This window comes from Diceros bicornis, chromosome 6 (assembly GCF_020826845.1).
Source record: "Diceros bicornis minor isolate mBicDic1 chromosome 6, mDicBic1.mat.cur, whole genome shotgun sequence".
NCBI classification, from domain to species: domain Eukaryota; kingdom Metazoa; phylum Chordata; class Mammalia; order Perissodactyla; family Rhinocerotidae; genus Diceros; species Diceros bicornis.
The window spans coordinates 84,205,552-84,224,829 of NC_080745.1; the positions used below are offsets into that span (position 1 = coordinate 84,205,552).

At 35.8% G+C, this 19,278-nt stretch overlaps 1 protein-coding gene across 6 annotated transcripts in view; it reads right to left on the bottom strand.

Moving 5' to 3' along the window:
- Nucleotides 1–3,365: 3,365 nt before the first annotated feature.
- The window catches only part of ATE1 (arginyltransferase 1), a 174,385-nt gene continuing 158,472 nt past the window's right edge, over nucleotides 3,366–19,278 (bottom strand). For all 6 annotated transcript variants that reach the window (XM_058544160.1, XM_058544161.1, XM_058544157.1 and 3 more), the window contains one exon: nucleotides 3,366–4,492. In XM_058544160.1, the coding sequence (XP_058400143.1) occupies nucleotides 4,314–4,492 (179 nt within the window). In that variant the 3' untranslated portion in view covers nucleotides 3,366–4,313. The remainder of the gene's footprint in view (nucleotides 4,493–19,278) is intronic.

The following is a 19,278-nucleotide window of genomic DNA, read 5'->3' on the forward strand; positions in this document are numbered from 1 at the left end:
TACCCATAAGGAGGGGCTAAAGTCTTAAGCCTCCTTTCTCAAAAGATAATAGACACAGTGGAATATAATGCAGCCATTAAAACAATTATATTTTTCCTCATTTTTCATGTTCACAATATACTAAGATGTTCAAATATATTAAATAGATAAAATATGAAACAGTATACATGGCATGATTCCATTTTTATTTAAAAAATAAAACAAAACATATACTTTCATGTAGGTAGAAAACAGTTTAAAAGGATATACACCAAAACGTGAATGGCAGTGATGGTAGTAGTAGTAGTGATAGCATTATAAGTGATTTTTATTTTCTTTGGTATCTTTTTCTATATTGCCTAAATGTTTTCTGGTGAACACTGAATATTTCAAATAAGAAAAACAACAAACCTATTTCCATTCTGGAAAAAAAAGTCAGTGGGAAGTATAATTAATATTTAAATCATTTGGAAAATAGGATTCATTTTATCATAAAACTACCAGGATCCTCTTTTATTGTAAAAAAGACAAAACACTTGTAAGTGTATTCCATAAATATACTGTGGACTATTATGAATGATTAAAGCACACTTTGCTTTATGAGATATTTATGAAAATTTCTCTGTAAACTAAGTTTTTAAGAGAAATTATATTCGAGTTTGTTACTTAAATCTTATTTCGAATCCCTTTGGGTAAAAGAATGTCTATTCCCTAATTCATCACCAGACATTTTGCTTAAAGTGATATTTATTTTACTTTTATTTATTCCCGAGAAAGGAATCCATCATGGTTTGATTTAAGTAACCAAATGATCTGGAATTCAATTATCGAAAATTAAATATTATGATTCATATAACCAATGTTTTACCTCTGTTTTCTGCATATTCATTACAGGTAAAATGTACTCAAGAATTTAAAAGACAAGGACATACATCTTTTAAGCACTGACCAGCAAGAGCCACTGCAGATAGAAACAGCTTTATTTTTTTCCATTCAAGCTTTATCAAATGGCCTGTTCAAAAAGCATATACAAGAGCAAAAAATATCACATACAATCAAACTTGTTTTGCCTTACAGTCACTGGTTTCCTTTTGGAAAAGAATACACATTTGAGTAACTTCTACTTCAAACATTTCCCAATTGTTTCCACTTAATTTCCTTATTTTCTTCAACGTTAGTAGATACATTTTAGGTAACTGGTCATCATATTCTTTCTCATCTTTATTCATACTGAAATAATATAAAGCCTATAAAATCAACCCATATACTGTTCAGAAATCTGAAAAGCTTCATTTACTTAATAGATTCTGATATGTTAAGAAACCACACACAACTGATATTTTGCAAAATGGATAAAAAATAGGATAAGCTATCTGAAAGCAAACACAAATAGTAATATTTTCTTATCTAAATAATTTTAATCAAATGAATAATATGTTCATCTGATAATAGCCTCTATCTTTCAGAATATAAAAAAAGTGCTCAGATTATATTTAAAAAAAAATAAGATAATGAAAATCTCACAGAACTGAAATAATTTAAATAAAGATGGTAGCATGGGGAATCTCTACATTTTTGCTCCCAAGACAAGGAGGTAGGTGTGAATTTATCTGAAATCAGGAAGAGACTGCAACACTAAGATTGTAATGCAAAGCTCCAGCCTTGAAAAGAAATAAACTGTCTCTGAAGGGTTCTCATGTGTCTTTCTTTAGATGAAAGCCATTAACATAAAATCAGATTTCTCAGCTAGGTTGCCTGTCAACTGACAAAGCCAGGCCACTCTCTTTGACTGTCCTTTCCTAGGCCACTATCAATATTCACTCAGCTAGGGCTCAAAAGAACAAACAATTGTCTTTTGAAGACACTTTGCTCACTAGGATCAATATACTATCTACTCTCAAAAAAACAACGCATGAATATAGCAACCGAGTAGAAGAATCTTCATGCCCAACTAGATCTGGAGCTTCACTGGAGCTAACCTAGAATGCCACTCACCCTCAGGGACAGCACCACGGTTCCCACAGGAGAGTTATTAATCATTTTCCTCTGAAGGAACCCTAAACTGAATTCTGCAAGAAGAAACAAGAAATGTAGTAAGATGTAAGATTCAAGTTTTCTCTTCATTTGATACTCACGAGTTGTGATCTTTATGAAGACCATTCTACATGCTCATCACCAAGGGAAAGTAGGTGGAATGCAGCTGGTGACATCAACCTGGACATTTAAAATGCCAAGAGTACCAAGCACTGACCTACTCTATTACTTTAATAATACTGAGATCACTCTCAACACTTCTGAAAGCCTATTCTGAAATTTCTTTCAAAATTCAGGTATATAAGTCCATAACTTATTGTTGAGGAAACAAAACAGCACGTAGAGTATAATTCTATTTACATTAAAATTATGTGTGTGTGTGTGTGTGTGTGTGTGTGTGTGTATAACAATTTTCTCCTTCTCTGGTATGGTAGGATTTCAGATTATTTTAATTTCTTACTTATACTTTTCTTAATGTGCTAATTGCTTACAGTGAGTATCATTTTTGTAATCATAAAAAAATTAAGCTATGTTCATTTTAGAGGGGAAAAAGGGAAAATGGTCTATAGATTCTGAAGGCAGTTCTAAATAAGAGTCTACCAAATGCTCTTGGGAAACTACCTGGAAGGACAAAATTCCAAAAGAATGCAAAATCCACACTATCAGAGAAGATGGCTTTGCTCAGTACTTTCACCAGTTAGCAAAGCACCTGCACGTGGCAGGTGTTGCACACATACACACTCTCTGAATGAATAAATACACAGTTTACTTGGATGTTAAATTTCTAGACATTTATTTTTAAAACGATTGTTATGTATGATCCTTTTATTGTAGATAGCTGAAATTATTTTCTAATGTTTTATCTAAATTCAGTGCGTTTAGGAGAAAAGTTTAAAATCAGTAGTGGGATTCAAATTATTAAGTTGTATAATATGGTTTTAAAAAAGATCAACAGAAAATAGAAAAATGGGCAAAATGGGGAATGAAAAGGACTCAGTGGCCAAGCAGCTGGCAGCAGAAGATGGAGATCAGCTAAGAAAGAGCACAAGAAAGGAACCCTCCTCCATTCTTCCCCATCTCCAACACAACTCAAGTCTAACTATGAACTGACACATCTGATTCTCCTCCTTCCTCTCAGCACAGTGCCTGCCTCCTTGACGGTGGTGGACAAGGGACATTTGCTGAATGGGTGAAGGACCAAACAAAAGAGAGAGAGAGGGAAAGAAGAGGCTAGCCTCTGCTTCAAATTACTAAGTGTAGCATCTCCTCTCTGACTCCCAAATCAAAGGGCAAGAAATGGCCTGTTTCACCTCACGCCCTGCAAGAGGTCGAATGACGCCTCCGTCATTAAATGTCATTTGTAGCAGAGCTATAAAAGCAGTCAGATATCAACTAATTTTTAATCAGTAACCAAAGACAAGTGTCCTGAGTTCTAAGGAATGAAAAATTAGTGTATATTTAATTTTGATGGGGCTTAGGTCAAGGCAGGAGCCAACATTTTCCTTAAAAAACTCAATTTCTTAAGATTTTTAGAAACAGGGCAAATAATATAAGATACAACTAGGGTAATCACATATTTTATTGTCCATACTGGGATACTTTTGAGAGTAAAAGGGAGTACTAATAATAATTATTCTAAGAAAAATAATCACGCCAAGACAACAGACATGAATAGGACTGTCCTGGTAAACAGATGTCCCATGTTAACATGACATCCTTTTTCTAATGTTTGTGTTTTCTTTTTTTGAGTTTTCTATTAAACTACATAATATAACATTTGGCAATAATTTAACATGGAACACTCAGTAACAGCACGCTTGTGTTCTCTAGAAAAGAAGACATTTTCTAAGTGATGAAACAGACTTCCCACCTTCTTCCTCACACTTCAGGTTTTTTGCTTAAACTAATGTTTTAAGTAGATCTGAGGAAACAGTCTGTTTTAATTTCTGTAACAGAACAAAAAGCACAACTGTGATTTAAATCACTTATGATTCACTTATTAATTTTACTTTCCAAAATATTAACAAGAGAAGTTTACCATATCTTGTTCATAAAACAAACTTCCAAAATGATAAACTCCAATTGTGAGGCTAGGTTATAACACATTTTTAAAATCTTTAGTCATGAGATTCTCACAATACATTGCCACAAAATATTTTAGAAAAGCCATGTAACAGTTAAAATAAAAAAGTCTAATTTGTGTATGGTTACGGAATTTCCCCAGGGTAATGAACCTATACCGTGGCACATATCATCAGCACAACGCAGGAGCGCCTGGGCAGAGGGTGAGCTGAGCTGTTTCAGTTTCTGAACAGCAGCATCCGTTCGGAACACGTCTGCCCTACCAGGCGGGCGTACTGCAGCACAGTGGCCTCCTCGCTCGGGTCTTTCTGTTGCTTCTTATAAACGCCATAAGGCATTATGGCTTTCTTGTAAAGCACCTGCAGTCGGTCAGGTTCCTTACTGCGACCTTCATCCACTGCAGTAACAAAAGTACTGATTAAAAAAGTCACATATCAAACTACTTTTCATTTCCTAATTTAAAAATACTTATTTTGAAATGTAAAAATTATGTATTAAGATGTCCTCTTGAGCAATATGTTCAAATGAGGGCAGCATTAATATTAAGACTAACTTGAATACGTTAAATAACAAATGCCTTGCTGAAAGGAAATAAATTCCCTCCTCAGAGCTGAAACATCGGGGAGAGAAAGAATTGCATGCAATTAAAAAACTGGCCTTTGACGCCTTTATTATTTTCTCATACATGATCAAGTTTACAACTCTCCAGCATCTGTCCTCAGTCTGATGTAAATTTATCTTGCCTCTCCCCAAGCTAACAGGCTCTCTGCAACGAGGCCTTCTGCGGACCCGGCAGTGCTGGCCGACTTGAGCTGGTCAGGTCTGGGCAATGGGCTCGCATGTTCTGTGGGCGGGGGCAGGTTCTCACAGCTTTCATGGAGGGCATGGAGGAGACGGCTAGTGGCTGCCACTATCAGCTCTCCTCTTCCTCCACATAAAAGAATTCCTGGTTTTCAGCAGGGCACACAGGTCACCCAGAGGAAAGCCTGTTTCCCAGCCCTCCTTGCAGCCGGGCATGGCCAAGTGCGGGCCCATAGGAGACAAGTAGAAGTGTTTTGTGGTAGTTCCCAGGAATCTTTTAAAAGGACAGCTGGCCTATGCCCTTTGCCTCTTTCGTTTTTCAGCCCTTCCTTCATTCTGCTGCCTGGAACATGGACGTCATGGCAAAAGCTCTAACCTCTATCTTGGAGATTGAGGTTAAGAGTTCTCCCTCAGTTCAGCAAAAACAAAAGCTAGAAGGAACCTGGGTACCTGAGGACTTTGTGGAACATAGCTGCCTTATCAGCCCTGGACTGCCTATGTCTAGAATTTCACATAAGACAGAAATAAACTATCTTGTTGACGCCAAATTATTTTAGGTTTCTATTATTGGCAGTTGTTCCTAATCCTAACTAATATAGAGAACAATGTTACAATATATACTAAAATGTATGTTTTTTTAATCATTGACTTAGCAAGCCCACTTCTAAGAATCATCCTACAGCTGTGGTTCTCAACCCTGACTACACATGGGAATCATCTGAGGAGCTTTTAAAAAATACCCATGTCTGGGGGCCAGCCCTGTGGCGTAGTGGTTAAGTTCACATGCTCTGCTTTGGTGGCCTGGGGTTTACAGGTTCGAATCCCAGGCGCAGACCTACGCACCAATTAGCAAGCCATGCTGTGGCAGGCGTCCCACATATAAAGTAGAGGAAGATGGGCACGGATATTAGCCCAGAGCCAATCTTCCTCAGCAAAAAGAGGAGGATTGGCAACAGATGTTAGCTCAGGGCCAATCTTCCTCATACACACACAAAAAGTAGGTACAGTATAAACAACTGTTCTTTTTATTACAAGCTTAGTGTATGCATGGGAGAAAATCTGGACACACACTGACCTGTTAAGAGTACGCATCTCTCACTGTTCCCTTTCCTAGAACTGCCTCGCCCACCTTCTTCCTTCATCAGATCACTTTAAATGCCAGCTCCTCAGAGGGCCTCCCTCCCTACTCTCCCTTGTTCTCTCGCATCTTCCTTCACAGCACTTTCCACACCTGACATATATATTTACTTACTGCCTGTTTCCCTTTCCACTAGAAAGTGCTATGAGAATGAAAACAAAATAAAAAATCATGACTGTTCTGCCCACTAATATTTCCTCACTGTCTTGTACAATGCTTGACACAGTGGGTGCTCCATAAATATTTGCTGAATGAATGAACAAATCTATCTCTGGGGGCAGTACTATAAGAGATTTTCACTTTGTGGGACACGGACACACACACACACACACACACACACACACACATCATTTTTTGGATTTTCTATAATTAGCATAAGGCTTTTATAATTTTAAAAAGTTGTTTTTAAGGTTGATTTAGGCATTTTATTTCTTTGCTAAATTTGCATCTTCTGAAAATGAAAAGTGGAAATGCTAGTTTCCTTTTCTACAAATCAAAAGAATTGTTTTCAATTTCTTAGGGTCTTTCACCTATAAACATCTTTCTTCACGCCAATAATCAACTTTTTGCAAAAGAATCACTATAAATTAAACATTTTATTGGATGCCCACCTCTTATGATGATTTGATTACTTAAGTTGGATTACATCTCTCATTATTTTGTAATGGAAGCAACAAATATAAAACATTTATTCTTCCTCAACTGATGTTGTTTTCTCTATGGGATATTCGTTAATTAATCAGGATACATCATCCAAGATCAGTTTCAGAAAAGAGAGAAGTAACACTATTCTTCTAATATCTAAAAGAGAAAGAGAGATCCCATTGTATGGACTCGTCTCACAGGCTAGCCAATCTCAATCACCTTATGAGAAAGTGAGTTAGAGCATTCCAAAACTGACCGCAGTCGATGCCTGTTTAGAAATTTTTAATGGAGGGATGCCTGCTCATCATGTACTATTATCCAAAAAGAAGTTCCACAGTGTCAGAGAAGACCACGTTCTTCCACTCAGAACCCAGCTCGGGAAGGTATGGAGGGATGAGAAGAAAGGGAACACCAAGGACGGCAGCCAGAGGGTCCTCACACCCACAGAAGTGAATGCCAGTATAGTTCGAGATTTTCACTTGACCCAGGAAATATTCAGAAGAGGTCAGCTGAAGAAGGATAGAAATGGCAGGAGAAGGGATCTCCTCAGCACTGCTGTTTTATCCCCAGCACTGTTCCTGGGCCTGCGTGCCCTCAGCTCCATTCCCCGCCTTCTGCTCTGCTCTGTGCTGCAGGAGGCTGGAGCCGGGGGAGACAGAAGCCAGGGCGTTCTCCCCAAAACCTCTCCTCTCTTTTCCTTGGCTCTGCTTTTTGGCAGCAGCTCCAGCTGCTCTTGAAGTTGTCAAGGTTCCAGCTTCTGTTGGTGGCCCTGGCCCCCTTTTTCTCTGCAGCCCAAGGGTGTCAGCGGCTTCCTGCTGGTGCTAATCTCTGGGTCGCCTCTCTGTGCCTCGTTCTACTCTTAGCAACACCACCACCTGTTCTCAGCAATGCCCTGCATTAAGTGTTCTCTGCTGCAAATACCTGAAGTGGTCCTGGTGTTCCTGGTCGGACACACCAACTTCAAAACACTGTTGTTGTTTGTTCCTTACACATTACTTTATCCAGCTGAAGCAGAAAATCCACTTATAAAACAACTGAATATTGAACATTTACTAGGTTACCACATCCCTCACTAGGGTAAGTGATAAGCGAAGGAAAAGGCAGCAAACTGGTTTCTGCTGTCAATTTCAATATTTTAATGTATGCATATTGCGACGCAGACAACTATCTCCATTACCTGGCTATAAAGGCTACTAGCAGGAGGAAGGTAGATTCAAGTGTGTGTAGAGTCTAATACACATAGAAAACCAGTAAAGATCAGTGAGAACAGCAAAGAAGAGAAGCAAGAATACTGGCCAAGTTGCACAAAATCTTCTAAATTTAAAACTTTGGATTTTTTAAATTGGAATTTTAAGGTATGACTATATTTAACTATACAGAACGATGTTTAACTGTTTAAACCTTTATCCTAAAATATTATAAGACAGACATACTTTAAGATTTGAATGAATGGAACACCCCAGAACATAAAAACATAAAATTTGATATGCTATCATCTTATTTTATCTAGAATGAAATGCCACCCTCTAATTTCTATTCTTTTCTAGTATGACATATAAAAATAGATTAGGAAAAACCCACCATTATGTATAATTTACATGAACTATTTTAAAGTGTACTCCTCCTACAGAGTAGGAAATTTTGTATTGTTTCATTTGTCAAAATATATACTTCATTTCTATTTATTAAGATTACAGGAAAAGCTTTAAAATTATATGCATATCAAATTTTGGGCAAATACTACAATCTACAAGTTTCAAACACTGAATTCCAAACTAGCTTGTGATGCTGCTGATCTCTATTGTTTAACATATTTATATAATTAAGTCTCATAAAATCTCTAAATTAATTTATAGCATTTTTAGAGAGCCTTACAGCATAGAAATCAATCAAGTTCAATAATTCTTTTTACTCCAAATACTTTTGAGTGTTTGTTCTGGATCAAGTAGTCAAATGCATAATATACTTATAAAGTAGATATCAACTAGCTATTCACTTTTTAACATCATAAATAATTACAAAAAAGTGGCGATTTTAAAATCCTCTCCTCATTCTCTTCAATGTTAATGTATCATTCGTGTCATTTGTGTCATTTGAAGACACAAATATATTTGGTCTTAGTGTTCAAATACTTCAGAAATTCATGGGGTTGCTATTAAGGTTATTGTTTAATATTCCAAATAATGTGGTACTAATTTTATCACCAACTCACCAGATTACGCTGAGACTTAATTTAAACTTTTAATTAATTTATTGAAATACAAATTAGTTTTCTTAATTGCCCCAAATTCTTTAATTTTCCCATTATCACACCTGACTATAAAAAAGGCACTGAAACATCATACAGATAAAAAGTAGCACTAAACAGTATCTTTTCCCACCTAAATAAACTTAATTTGCAACTCAAGCTTAGAACGTAAATTTAGAATTCTGCTTACCCAAAGATGCCAAAGATGTCAACCTAAAACTGCCAGTACTTTAGAAAAAGGGAACACAGACCAAAAAGACATGTAGTAAGAGAAATGAAGATACACTATAAATTTTTCAAAACTTGATATTTCAATAACTTGAACTAACTCAACAAATTTCCTGGGAATTAGTCATCAATGAAATTACTGAATATTCAATAAAAAGCACATTAATTTTTTATTTTATACCTTTATAAAAGTAATGCTTATTGTAAAAACTCAAAAAATATAGAAATAAACAAATAGAGAGTGATCTTATCCCCCATATATAATCCTTTCTCCTACCATTCTCCTCTTCGTCCCACCAAACTTCCATCCCAGCTACCAGTGTTGAACAATTTCGTAAGATGCATTTAAATATTTGGATACAAAGTTTCGGATCTCATTCTAGCCATACCTTAAATTAAGGCCAAATCAATCACCCTTTCAATGGGTATATTGTATTAACTTCAGAAACCACTGATTATTTTATAGATAAAATAAAGTTCTGTTTTCTGGGCTTAACAGTCTGCAGTTTTACAATCATTAGTTATGTTCGCAACGTAAGCAGATTCTGCTTCTTAGCACATTCTGTATAAGTATTAAAACCAATTTAAAAATTAAACAAGAAAAATTCTACCAGATACTTAAGACACCGAAAATAAATCAGTTATTTTAATTTATTTACTAAAGTAAAAAAATGCATCCCAAATCCTCAAAAAACCCTTTTTTAATCATTTTGTATTGCTTGCCTGATAAATGTCACCAGCGTTTGTACATAGCTAAACCCATACAGCACAAAAGGCCTCTTCTTGAGAGGACCATGAAGATACTAGAAAAATAAGCCATTCTGAGAATAAAGATCATTTGCAATCTCATCTAAGGGAAACTGCCATTTTATTGAGATGTCATGGAAATGTGTACCAACAAAAACCTTTTCCATCTTTCCTTTCTCTAATGTATCACAATTTAATTTCATAAAATAAAAAACAAAGACAATTCTGCTCTTTTCTGAGATGAGCATTTGATCACTAGTGATACAAAAATGCTGTCAACTCTATGATGTTTTAATCTTCAAGGAAAAGTCCGGTGGGCAACAACAGCTTGATTTTCCCCCCAGCTTTTTATTTGCAGGAGGTGAACTGTACATCCCAGGTGCTTTCAAAGGAACAGAATCTAGAGATCAAAGCTTTACTTCCGCCTCTTATGGGGCTTTAACTCATTCATTATTCTTAAAGAGACTTTATAACTTCTAGGCTTTCCAGAAAATGACGAAACAGTCTATTTGCTTAACTTCTTTATTTATTGCTACAGCATTATTACATAAACATGAAAACAAGTTACATACTTTAGAATGTCTCATGAAGATAGGTGTATAAATGGCAGACTTGGTAATGTTAATGAAGCTAAATATAGTTGGGCAAAACTGTGATGTAAGGGAAGAATTTGAAATTTTGAACCAATGCATGATAGAACTCAACTCTGAAACCAAACTCAACTCTGGAAAGTTCAAAGTCAAATATGATTTAGACTATTTTAAAGTGACAGGAGGTATTAAGAAATATTTTAATCACTATGGGGCTGGGGATGGGGAAGGTGGGGAGAAACTGTGAAAGGAAGCTTTTTAGCATGGGATACCAAAGGGCTTGGCAAGGAATGCATAGTTATGACAGAAATAACTGTGCTCAACCAGCTAATTCTTCAGGCTCATTTGGAGGGAGGCTCAAAATTGCTCTGGAAGTCCATCAGGGAGAATTACACATTTTCATATTCTATAAGGAATATTGTTGCTAGTCATTTCACTCAGAATATTTTTTGGTAAAAATGAAACTAAGAAAACAAATTTAAACTTAGCTTATTTGTAAAATACCATTTAGTAAGAGCTTTATTGAGATATAATTCTCATACCGTACAATTCATCCATTTAAAGTGTGCAAATCAATGGTTTTTAGTGTATTTACAGAGTTCTGCAACCATCACAACAATCAATTTTAGAGCATTTTCAGCATCCCAGAAAGAAACCTGCACCTATTAGCAGTCACTCTCCATTTCCCCCCAACTACCCTAGCCCTAAGCAACATCAATCTACTTTTCTGTCTGTGTGAAATCATACGATATGTGATCTTTTGTGATTGAATTTCTTTCACTTAGCACGATGTCTTCAAGGTTCACCTACTTTGTAGCACGTATCAGCACTTCATTCCTTTTTATTGCCAAATAATATACTATTGTATGGACATATCACTTTTTATTTACCCATTCTGCAGTTGATGGATATATGGGTTATCTAACTTTTAAACTATTACAAATAAAGTTGTTATAAACATTCATGTGAAAGTTTTTCTGTGTCTCCATTTCTCTTGGATATATGCCTAGGAGTGAAACTGCTGGGTCATATGATAACTCTAGGCTGAACCTATTGAAGAACTACCAGACTGTTTTCCAAAGTGGCTGCACCATTTTACATTCCTACCAGCAGTGTATGAAAGCTTCAATTTCTTCACATCCTCATCAACACTCGTTATTATCTGTCTTTTTGATTATAGCCATCCTAGTGGGTGTGAAGTGGTATCCATTGTGGTTTTGATTTGCATTTCTCTACGGCTAATGACGTTGAGTTTCTTCTCATGTGCTTATTGGCCATTCATAGATTGTCTTCGAAGAAATGTCTATTCAAATCCTTTGCCCATTTTTAAACTGGGTTATTTTTTTATTGAGTTGTAAGAGTTCTTTATATATTCTGGATATTAGATCCTCATCAGATATATGATCTGCAAATACATTCTTCCATTCTATGGATTGTCTTTTTACTTTGTTGATGGTGTCTTGGGAAACATAAAAGTTTTTAATTTTGATGAAGTCTAATTTATTTTTTTCTCTTGTTACTTGTGCTTTAGATGCCATATCTAAGAAACCATTGCCTAATCCAAGGTCACAAAGATTTACTCCTTTTTTCTAAGAGTTTTATGGTTTTAGCTCTTAGATTTTGCTCCAATTTGCTTATATTTTAGCTCCAATCCATTCTGAGTTAATTTTTGTAGAAAGTGTGAAATAGGGAACCAATTTCATTCTTTTTTATGTGCATGTCCAGTTGACCCAGGACCGTTTGTTGAAAAGACTATATTCTTCCCCCACTGAATTGTCTCTGTATCATTTTTTTTTTTTGCTGAGGAAGATTCACCCTAACATCTGTTGCCAATGTTCTTTTTTTTTTTTTTTTTGCTGAGGAAGATTTGTCCTGAGCTAATATCTGTGCCAATCTTCCTCTACTTTGCATGTGGGTGGCTGCCACAGCATGGCTAACAAGTGGTATAGGTCTGTGCCTGTGATCTCAACCTGTGAATCCGGGCTGCCGAAGCAGAGTGTGACGAACTTAACCACTACGCCACAGAGCCACTGCCTGTCTCCGTATCATTTTTGAAAATCAATTGACCATAAATATGAGAGTTTATTTCTGGACTCTTAATTCTAGTCCATTGATATATAGGTCTATCTATATGCCAGAAACACATGGTCTTAACTTTATTCTTTTTCAAGACTGTTTTGGCTATTCTGGGTTCCTTTAATTTTCATGTGAATTTTAGGACCAACTGTCAATTTCTACAAAGTCGTCAGCCAGTTATTTTACTAGGGATTGCATTTAATCTGTAGATCAATTTGAGGAGTACTGCCATCTTAACAATATTAACCCTTTCAATCCATGAACATGGAATTTTTTCCATTTATTTAGGTCTTCTGTAATTTATTTCAACGTTTTGTATTTTTCCAGAATGTAAGTTTTACACTGCTCTGTTAAATTTATTCCTAACAATTCTATTATTTTGATGCTATTATAAACAATTTATTTAGTTTCATTTTTAGATTGTTCATTACAAGTGGATAGAAGTAAAACTGATTTTTGTGTGTTGATCTTTTATCCAGCAACCTTGCTAAACTCGTTTATTAGTTCTGATAGCTTTTAATACATTCTTTAGGATCTTCTATATATAAGATTATGTCATCTGCAAATAAAGACAGTTTTACTTCTTCCTTTCCAGCCAAGATTCCTTTTATTTCATTTTCTTGCCTAACTGTCCTGATGAAAATATCATTTTTAAAGGAAAAAAAAAAAACTATGTAATCTTATTAAACTCACAGTAGGATGCTGACTAGAAATAACTCTTGGCTCCCACCAATATAATATATTATATTATATATAACATATTAATATTAATATATTAATAAACAAATATATTATATATATTTGTTTATATATATAAACAAATAATATAATAAATTAATATATTAATAAAATATAAAACATAATTCATCAAGACGATTCCATCCAGAAAGAACTCCAGTTTAGTTCTGATATTATAGTCATTTGGTATCAAAGCCCTGTAAAAGGTCACCAGAGAAAAGCAGAATAATGCCAGACTCGTTGATTGCATGCAAAAATCACACCAATTTTATCTCCTGCCTCAGCATACTGCTGGTAGGACTAGTTAATACCCGTTGTCTAAGTAAAACGCTAATAAAAACCCTCTGCTGATGATGAATAAGGGTGCAGTCTCTCCAATTTCTACTCTATGTATTTTGACCCTTTAATACTCTCTTCAATACTTCCTATTTCACCATCAATGTTTAACTTAATAAAAGCAACATTTGAAAACTGACAACAATATAATGAAAGACATGGAAATTAAAACATGTAAAACATGCCATTACAGAATTTCTCAAAGATAAAGGGGAAGCTGGTTTGCACAGCTACTGTTGTGTCCTGGGGCTGGGCTCAAAGAGGCAGTCTGTGAATTCAGGCAGGCCTGGGCCATCTTTGGCCTGTGTGGTCAAGGGATTACTTATATACAAGAGAATTGATCATATAAATAAACATATTGAGAAAAATGGGAGTCAGAGTTATCTATCAAAGAAAGGATGGAAAGGAGAAGACTAGAACAAATTCTGCTATGTTGGATTAGAATTGGAGGTACTGGTAAAACTCATGGTTTTTATACATTGCATAGACATAGAGATATAAAAGACAGAGAGAGAGAGAGAGAGGGAGGGAGGGAGGGAGGGAGGCGGGGGGGGGGGAGAGAGAGAGAGAGAGTGTGTGTGTGTGTGTGTGTGTGTATACACATGTATTTCCTAGATCTGTCTGCTGAGAGGGCTTGGAAGCAATGAAACCCAGTAGCAATGAGCATACTTATTGCCCAGATCTTGTTTTCCAAATATTATTCTCCATGAAAAGGAACTAGAGCTCCCTGGAGAAGTGCCTAAATGCAGAGCTGGGTCAACGAAAGTAAAAGACGAGCACGGAATATTTTGTGCCAGGAAATAAGTAAATGCTCAAAGAATGAAGAGGATATGTCGAAAGAATACAGGCGTTACCGTGACAAGGTTTCCACTGGCCAAATCTGAGATAATTTGAGAATTCAAAATAAACAATAACAGTAATGAATTATAATACTTGACTAAAATAGGCTTCTATGAGTCCACACTGATATAGACAAACAGAGAGAAGGGACTGCTCTTTCTTACAGTAGAATGCCAACTAATAAAAGTAGAAGGAATGATGGAATTAGAAAATCATGATTGGCAGCCATCTCATAATATATGATTCCAAACAAGAATCATCAATGGATATAAAAACTAGTGGATGTATGCTTGAAAAAAAATAAGATATTTACATTGTCTCAAGTATCTCTCTACAAAATATTTATTACTTATTAACACATACAAAATACTAACTTTACAGTGGAGACACTTGGCATATGTCACCTTACCAAGTGATACAAATTCAAGTCCCCAGCAGTGAGACAAACTGACAGTGAGTGTTGACTCCTCAGATGATGTGAGAAGAACACAGCACCACTTCTAGGGTATTCTTGCAAAACTACATAACGTGAATCTAATTATGAAGAAACATTTGATGAACACAAATTAAGGGATATTCTACAAAGTAACTGGACTGTATTCTTCAAAAATGTCAAGGTAATAAAAGACAACGGTATACTAAGAAATTGTTCCAGATAAAGGGAGACTAAAGAGACATGACAACAAATGCACCACAAGATCCTGTCTTGAACTCTGGATCAGAAAGAAAAGAAGGCAAAAGGAAAGCAGGTTTGTGTGTGTGTGTTTCTGTGTTATAAAGGACATTACTGGGACAATCTGCGACATCTGAAGAGAGTCTGTGGATTAGACGGTAATAATACATCAATACTACTTTCCCAGTTTTGATGGCTGTGCTCTGGTTATGTAGATTGAAAATGTCTTTGTTTTCAGGCAACACACTGAAATATTTAAGGATAATGATGCAATGTTATCTGCAGCTTATTCTCAAATGGTTCAGAAAAAAATACAGAGTAAAAGGGAGGAAAGGATAAGGCAAACATGGTAACACGTTAACAACTGGCGAATCTGGGTGAGGGGTACACAGAAGTTCTTTGTATTGTTCTTACAATTTTTCCGTAAATTTGAAATCATTTCAAAATAAAAAATTAACAAATGCTAATGCTAAACTATGTTTTGCAGCCTCCCATCATATTCCCTCATATTGTGTGTGTTTTTGGAACCCAAGCATTACATCTGTACTTTTTCCATTGTTAAATTTTGTTCTGACATATTCCCACCACTCCAGCCTATTGAAGTGTTTTCATATTGTTTAGTTTCTTCTGACATGTTAGAGATCCTTACATGTTAGAGTACCTGGAAATTTAGCTATCAAGAATTAAAACCTTAAGTAGAGACCTGAAAAAAAGGCAAAGGAAAAGGTAATACTATGTTTAATATAAGTCAATATATGGATAGCTGATAATTTTTTTTACCAAATACAGTGAATCAGTTCATTTTAGGATCCATGATGTTCAGCTGGTTTGACAAATAAGTTTTTTTTTTTTAATCAATAGCTTTAAGTTCCACCATATTTGATAGCTCACAAAAGCTATTATCATGAAGGTAATTGGTAATCTCATTGGTAACCTCATTGATAGGTAACACATTAGGTCACAAAGCCGAACTCCCAATTACAATGAAAGCTAGCTACAATACTAATTTCCAAAGAGTGAATTTGCCATTGGGTTGACTTTGATTCCTTCCAAGGGAATTAAACTGGAGACTTCCAAAAGTACCTTCAAGCAGCAAAACCTTTGAGAATTTCCTGGGGCATAAAATCAAATTAGAAACTACAGTATTTACTTTACGGGCAAATACAAATTCACTTTTCTTTGCCAAAGGTCTCAATCCAGAAATCTGTTCTCTCCCCCATTCTTGGCCTCAATCCAATCTGCATATAATCTCTGTAGAATACAATTCTCCCATAATCAATTTTTCTCTGTACTAGTTCCTTTCCACTAACTTTTACAAAAGCTTAGGCTCTGCCATCTGCACAAACGAAACTCTGTGACCTCTACTTACCCTTCAGTTACCTTACTCTACTTTTCTCTCCTTCTTTAAGAGTATTTATTTAATGGCCATTTCTTCATCTCCCACTCACTCTATAATCTATTTCAATGTGTATCTTGGCTCAGTCTCCTTCATTCAACTCACTAAGGTCACAGGGTCTCCTTGTTCTTGAATACAATGAACACATTTCAGACTTCATCACCCTCAGCAAAGTGTGAACCCAGAGGACCACTTCCCTCCTCCTTGAAATCCATTCTGCCTTTGGCTTTCCTGACACCACTTATCCTGGTTATCCTCTACTGCCAGGGCAATTCTTTACCTGACCATGAAATATTGGGAGGTACACAGTGTTCTGTTCCAGGTCATCCTCTCTTCTTGCTCTACACTTTCTCCCTAGGAAATGTCATCCATGTCCGTGGATTCAATTACCATCTTTAAGTCTGACCTCCAAATCCTCAGTTCCAGGCTAAATCTTTCTCCTGAGCCTCAGAAGACTTGATAATATTATGTATGGCTCAGGGTAGGTGGCTATAGTACACAATTTGCCTTTCAGAGGGCAAATTCATATTATCTTGGTCAGAGCAATCCTTCTTTTAGGAATCTGCCCTACAGAAATATGAGTATGTGTGCAAAAGGATGTTTATTTAAATGTACATTGTAGTATTATTTGTAATAGCAAAAAATGTAAAACATCCATCAATTGGGGGGAGTTATTATCAATAATATATATCACAGTATGCAACCACTAAAAAAGAACAGGTAAACATACTTATATCATATGATTGAGCAATTGTGCTTCTTGGTATTTACCCAAAGGAGCTGAAAACTTACATCCACACAAAAACCTGCAAACGAATGTTTATAGCAGCTTTATTCATAATTGCTAACATGTGGAAGCAACCAAGATGTCCTTTGTGAATGGGTAAACAAACTGTGGTACATTCATACAATGGACCATTATTCAGTGATGAAAAGAAACGAATTATCAAGCCATGAAAAGACATGGAGGAACCTTAAATGCATATTACTAAGCGAAAGAAGCCAATTTGAAAAGGCTACAGACTGTATGATTCCAATATATGACATTCTGGAAAAGGCAAAACTATGGAGACAGTAAAAAGATCAGTGGTTGCCAGAAGATGGGGGGGTGGTATGAACGGGTGAAGCACAGGGCATTTTTAGGGCAATGAAAATATTCTGTATGATACTATAACGGTAATATACGTCATTATACATTTGTCAAAACCCACAGAATATACACCACAAAGAGTGGACCCTAATGTAAACTATGGACTTTAGTTAATAATAATGGATCAATACTGGCTTATCAATTGTAACAACTGTATCACACAAATGTAAGATGTTAATAATAGGAGAAACTGGGGATGGAGGGTTGGAGGGCCTACAGGAACTCTGTACTCTCCATTTAATTTTTCTGTAGACCTAAAGCTGCTCAAAATAATAAAGTCTATTAATAAAAAACAAACAAGAATGAGAAAAATGTAAGATATCAACAATAGGGGAAATTGGGTGTGGGCTATATGCAAATGCTCTACACCATCTTTGTAATTTTTCTCTAAATCCACAACTATTCTAAAATATAGTTTATTTTTAAAAAGAATGACAATGTTCTTTATATAATAAAGATTTTCAAGATACCCTAATTTTAATGTAAAAAACAAGCCATAGCATGTTTTTAGAATGATTTAATTTATATACATAAATTGTATGTTTAAATAAATTATATAATTGAAAATTAAAATGTATGCACAGAAAAAGACCCCAAAGCCTTCCTACCCAACTTCAACAGCACTTACCTCCGCAGAGCCAGAGGTGTAATATGGGTGTGCACCGGGATGTGTTGTGGGATTGTCACTTTTCACATCAGATTTTTAATAACAAGCATATAATCAATCATGTTTCTAGTAAAAACTTTTTTTTGGGGGGTGAATAAAATTTTATTTATTTTCTTTTTTATTTTTATTATTTATTTTTTATTTTTATTGATGTTTTAATGGTTTTTAACATTGTGAAATTTTGGGTTGTACATTTTTGTTTGTCCATCACCATATATATGACTCCCTTCACCCCTTGTGCCCACCCCCCACCCCCATTGCCCCTGGTAACCACAGTCCAGTTTTCTCTGTCCATGTGTTGATTTATATTCCACATATGAGTGAGATCATACAGTGTCTGTCTTTCTCTTTCTGGCTTATTTCACTTAACATAATACGCTCCAGGCCCATCCATGTTGTTGCAAATGGGACGATTTTGTCTTTTTTTATGGCTGAGTAGTATTCCATTGTATATATATACCACATTTTCTTAATCCAATCGTCAGTCGAGGGACACTTAGGTTGCTTCCACTTCTTGGCTATAGTGAATAATGCTGCAATGAACATAGGGGTGCATAAGCCTCTTTGGATTGTTGATTTGAGGTTCGTTGGATAGATCCCAGTAGTGGGATGGCTGGATCATAGGGCATCTCTATTTTTAATTCTTTGAGGAATCTCCATACCGTTTTCCATAGAGGCTGCACCAGTTTGCATTCCCAGCAGCTGTGTATGAGAGTTCCTGTTTCTCCACATCCTCTCCAACACTTGCTGTTTTTTGTCTTGGTGATTATAGCCATTCTAATGGGCGTGAGGTGATATCTTAGTGTTGTTTTGATTTGCATTTCCCTGATGATTAGTGATGTTGAACACCTTTTCATGTGCCTATCGGCCATCTGTATATCTTTTTTGGAGAAGTGTCTGTTCATTTCCT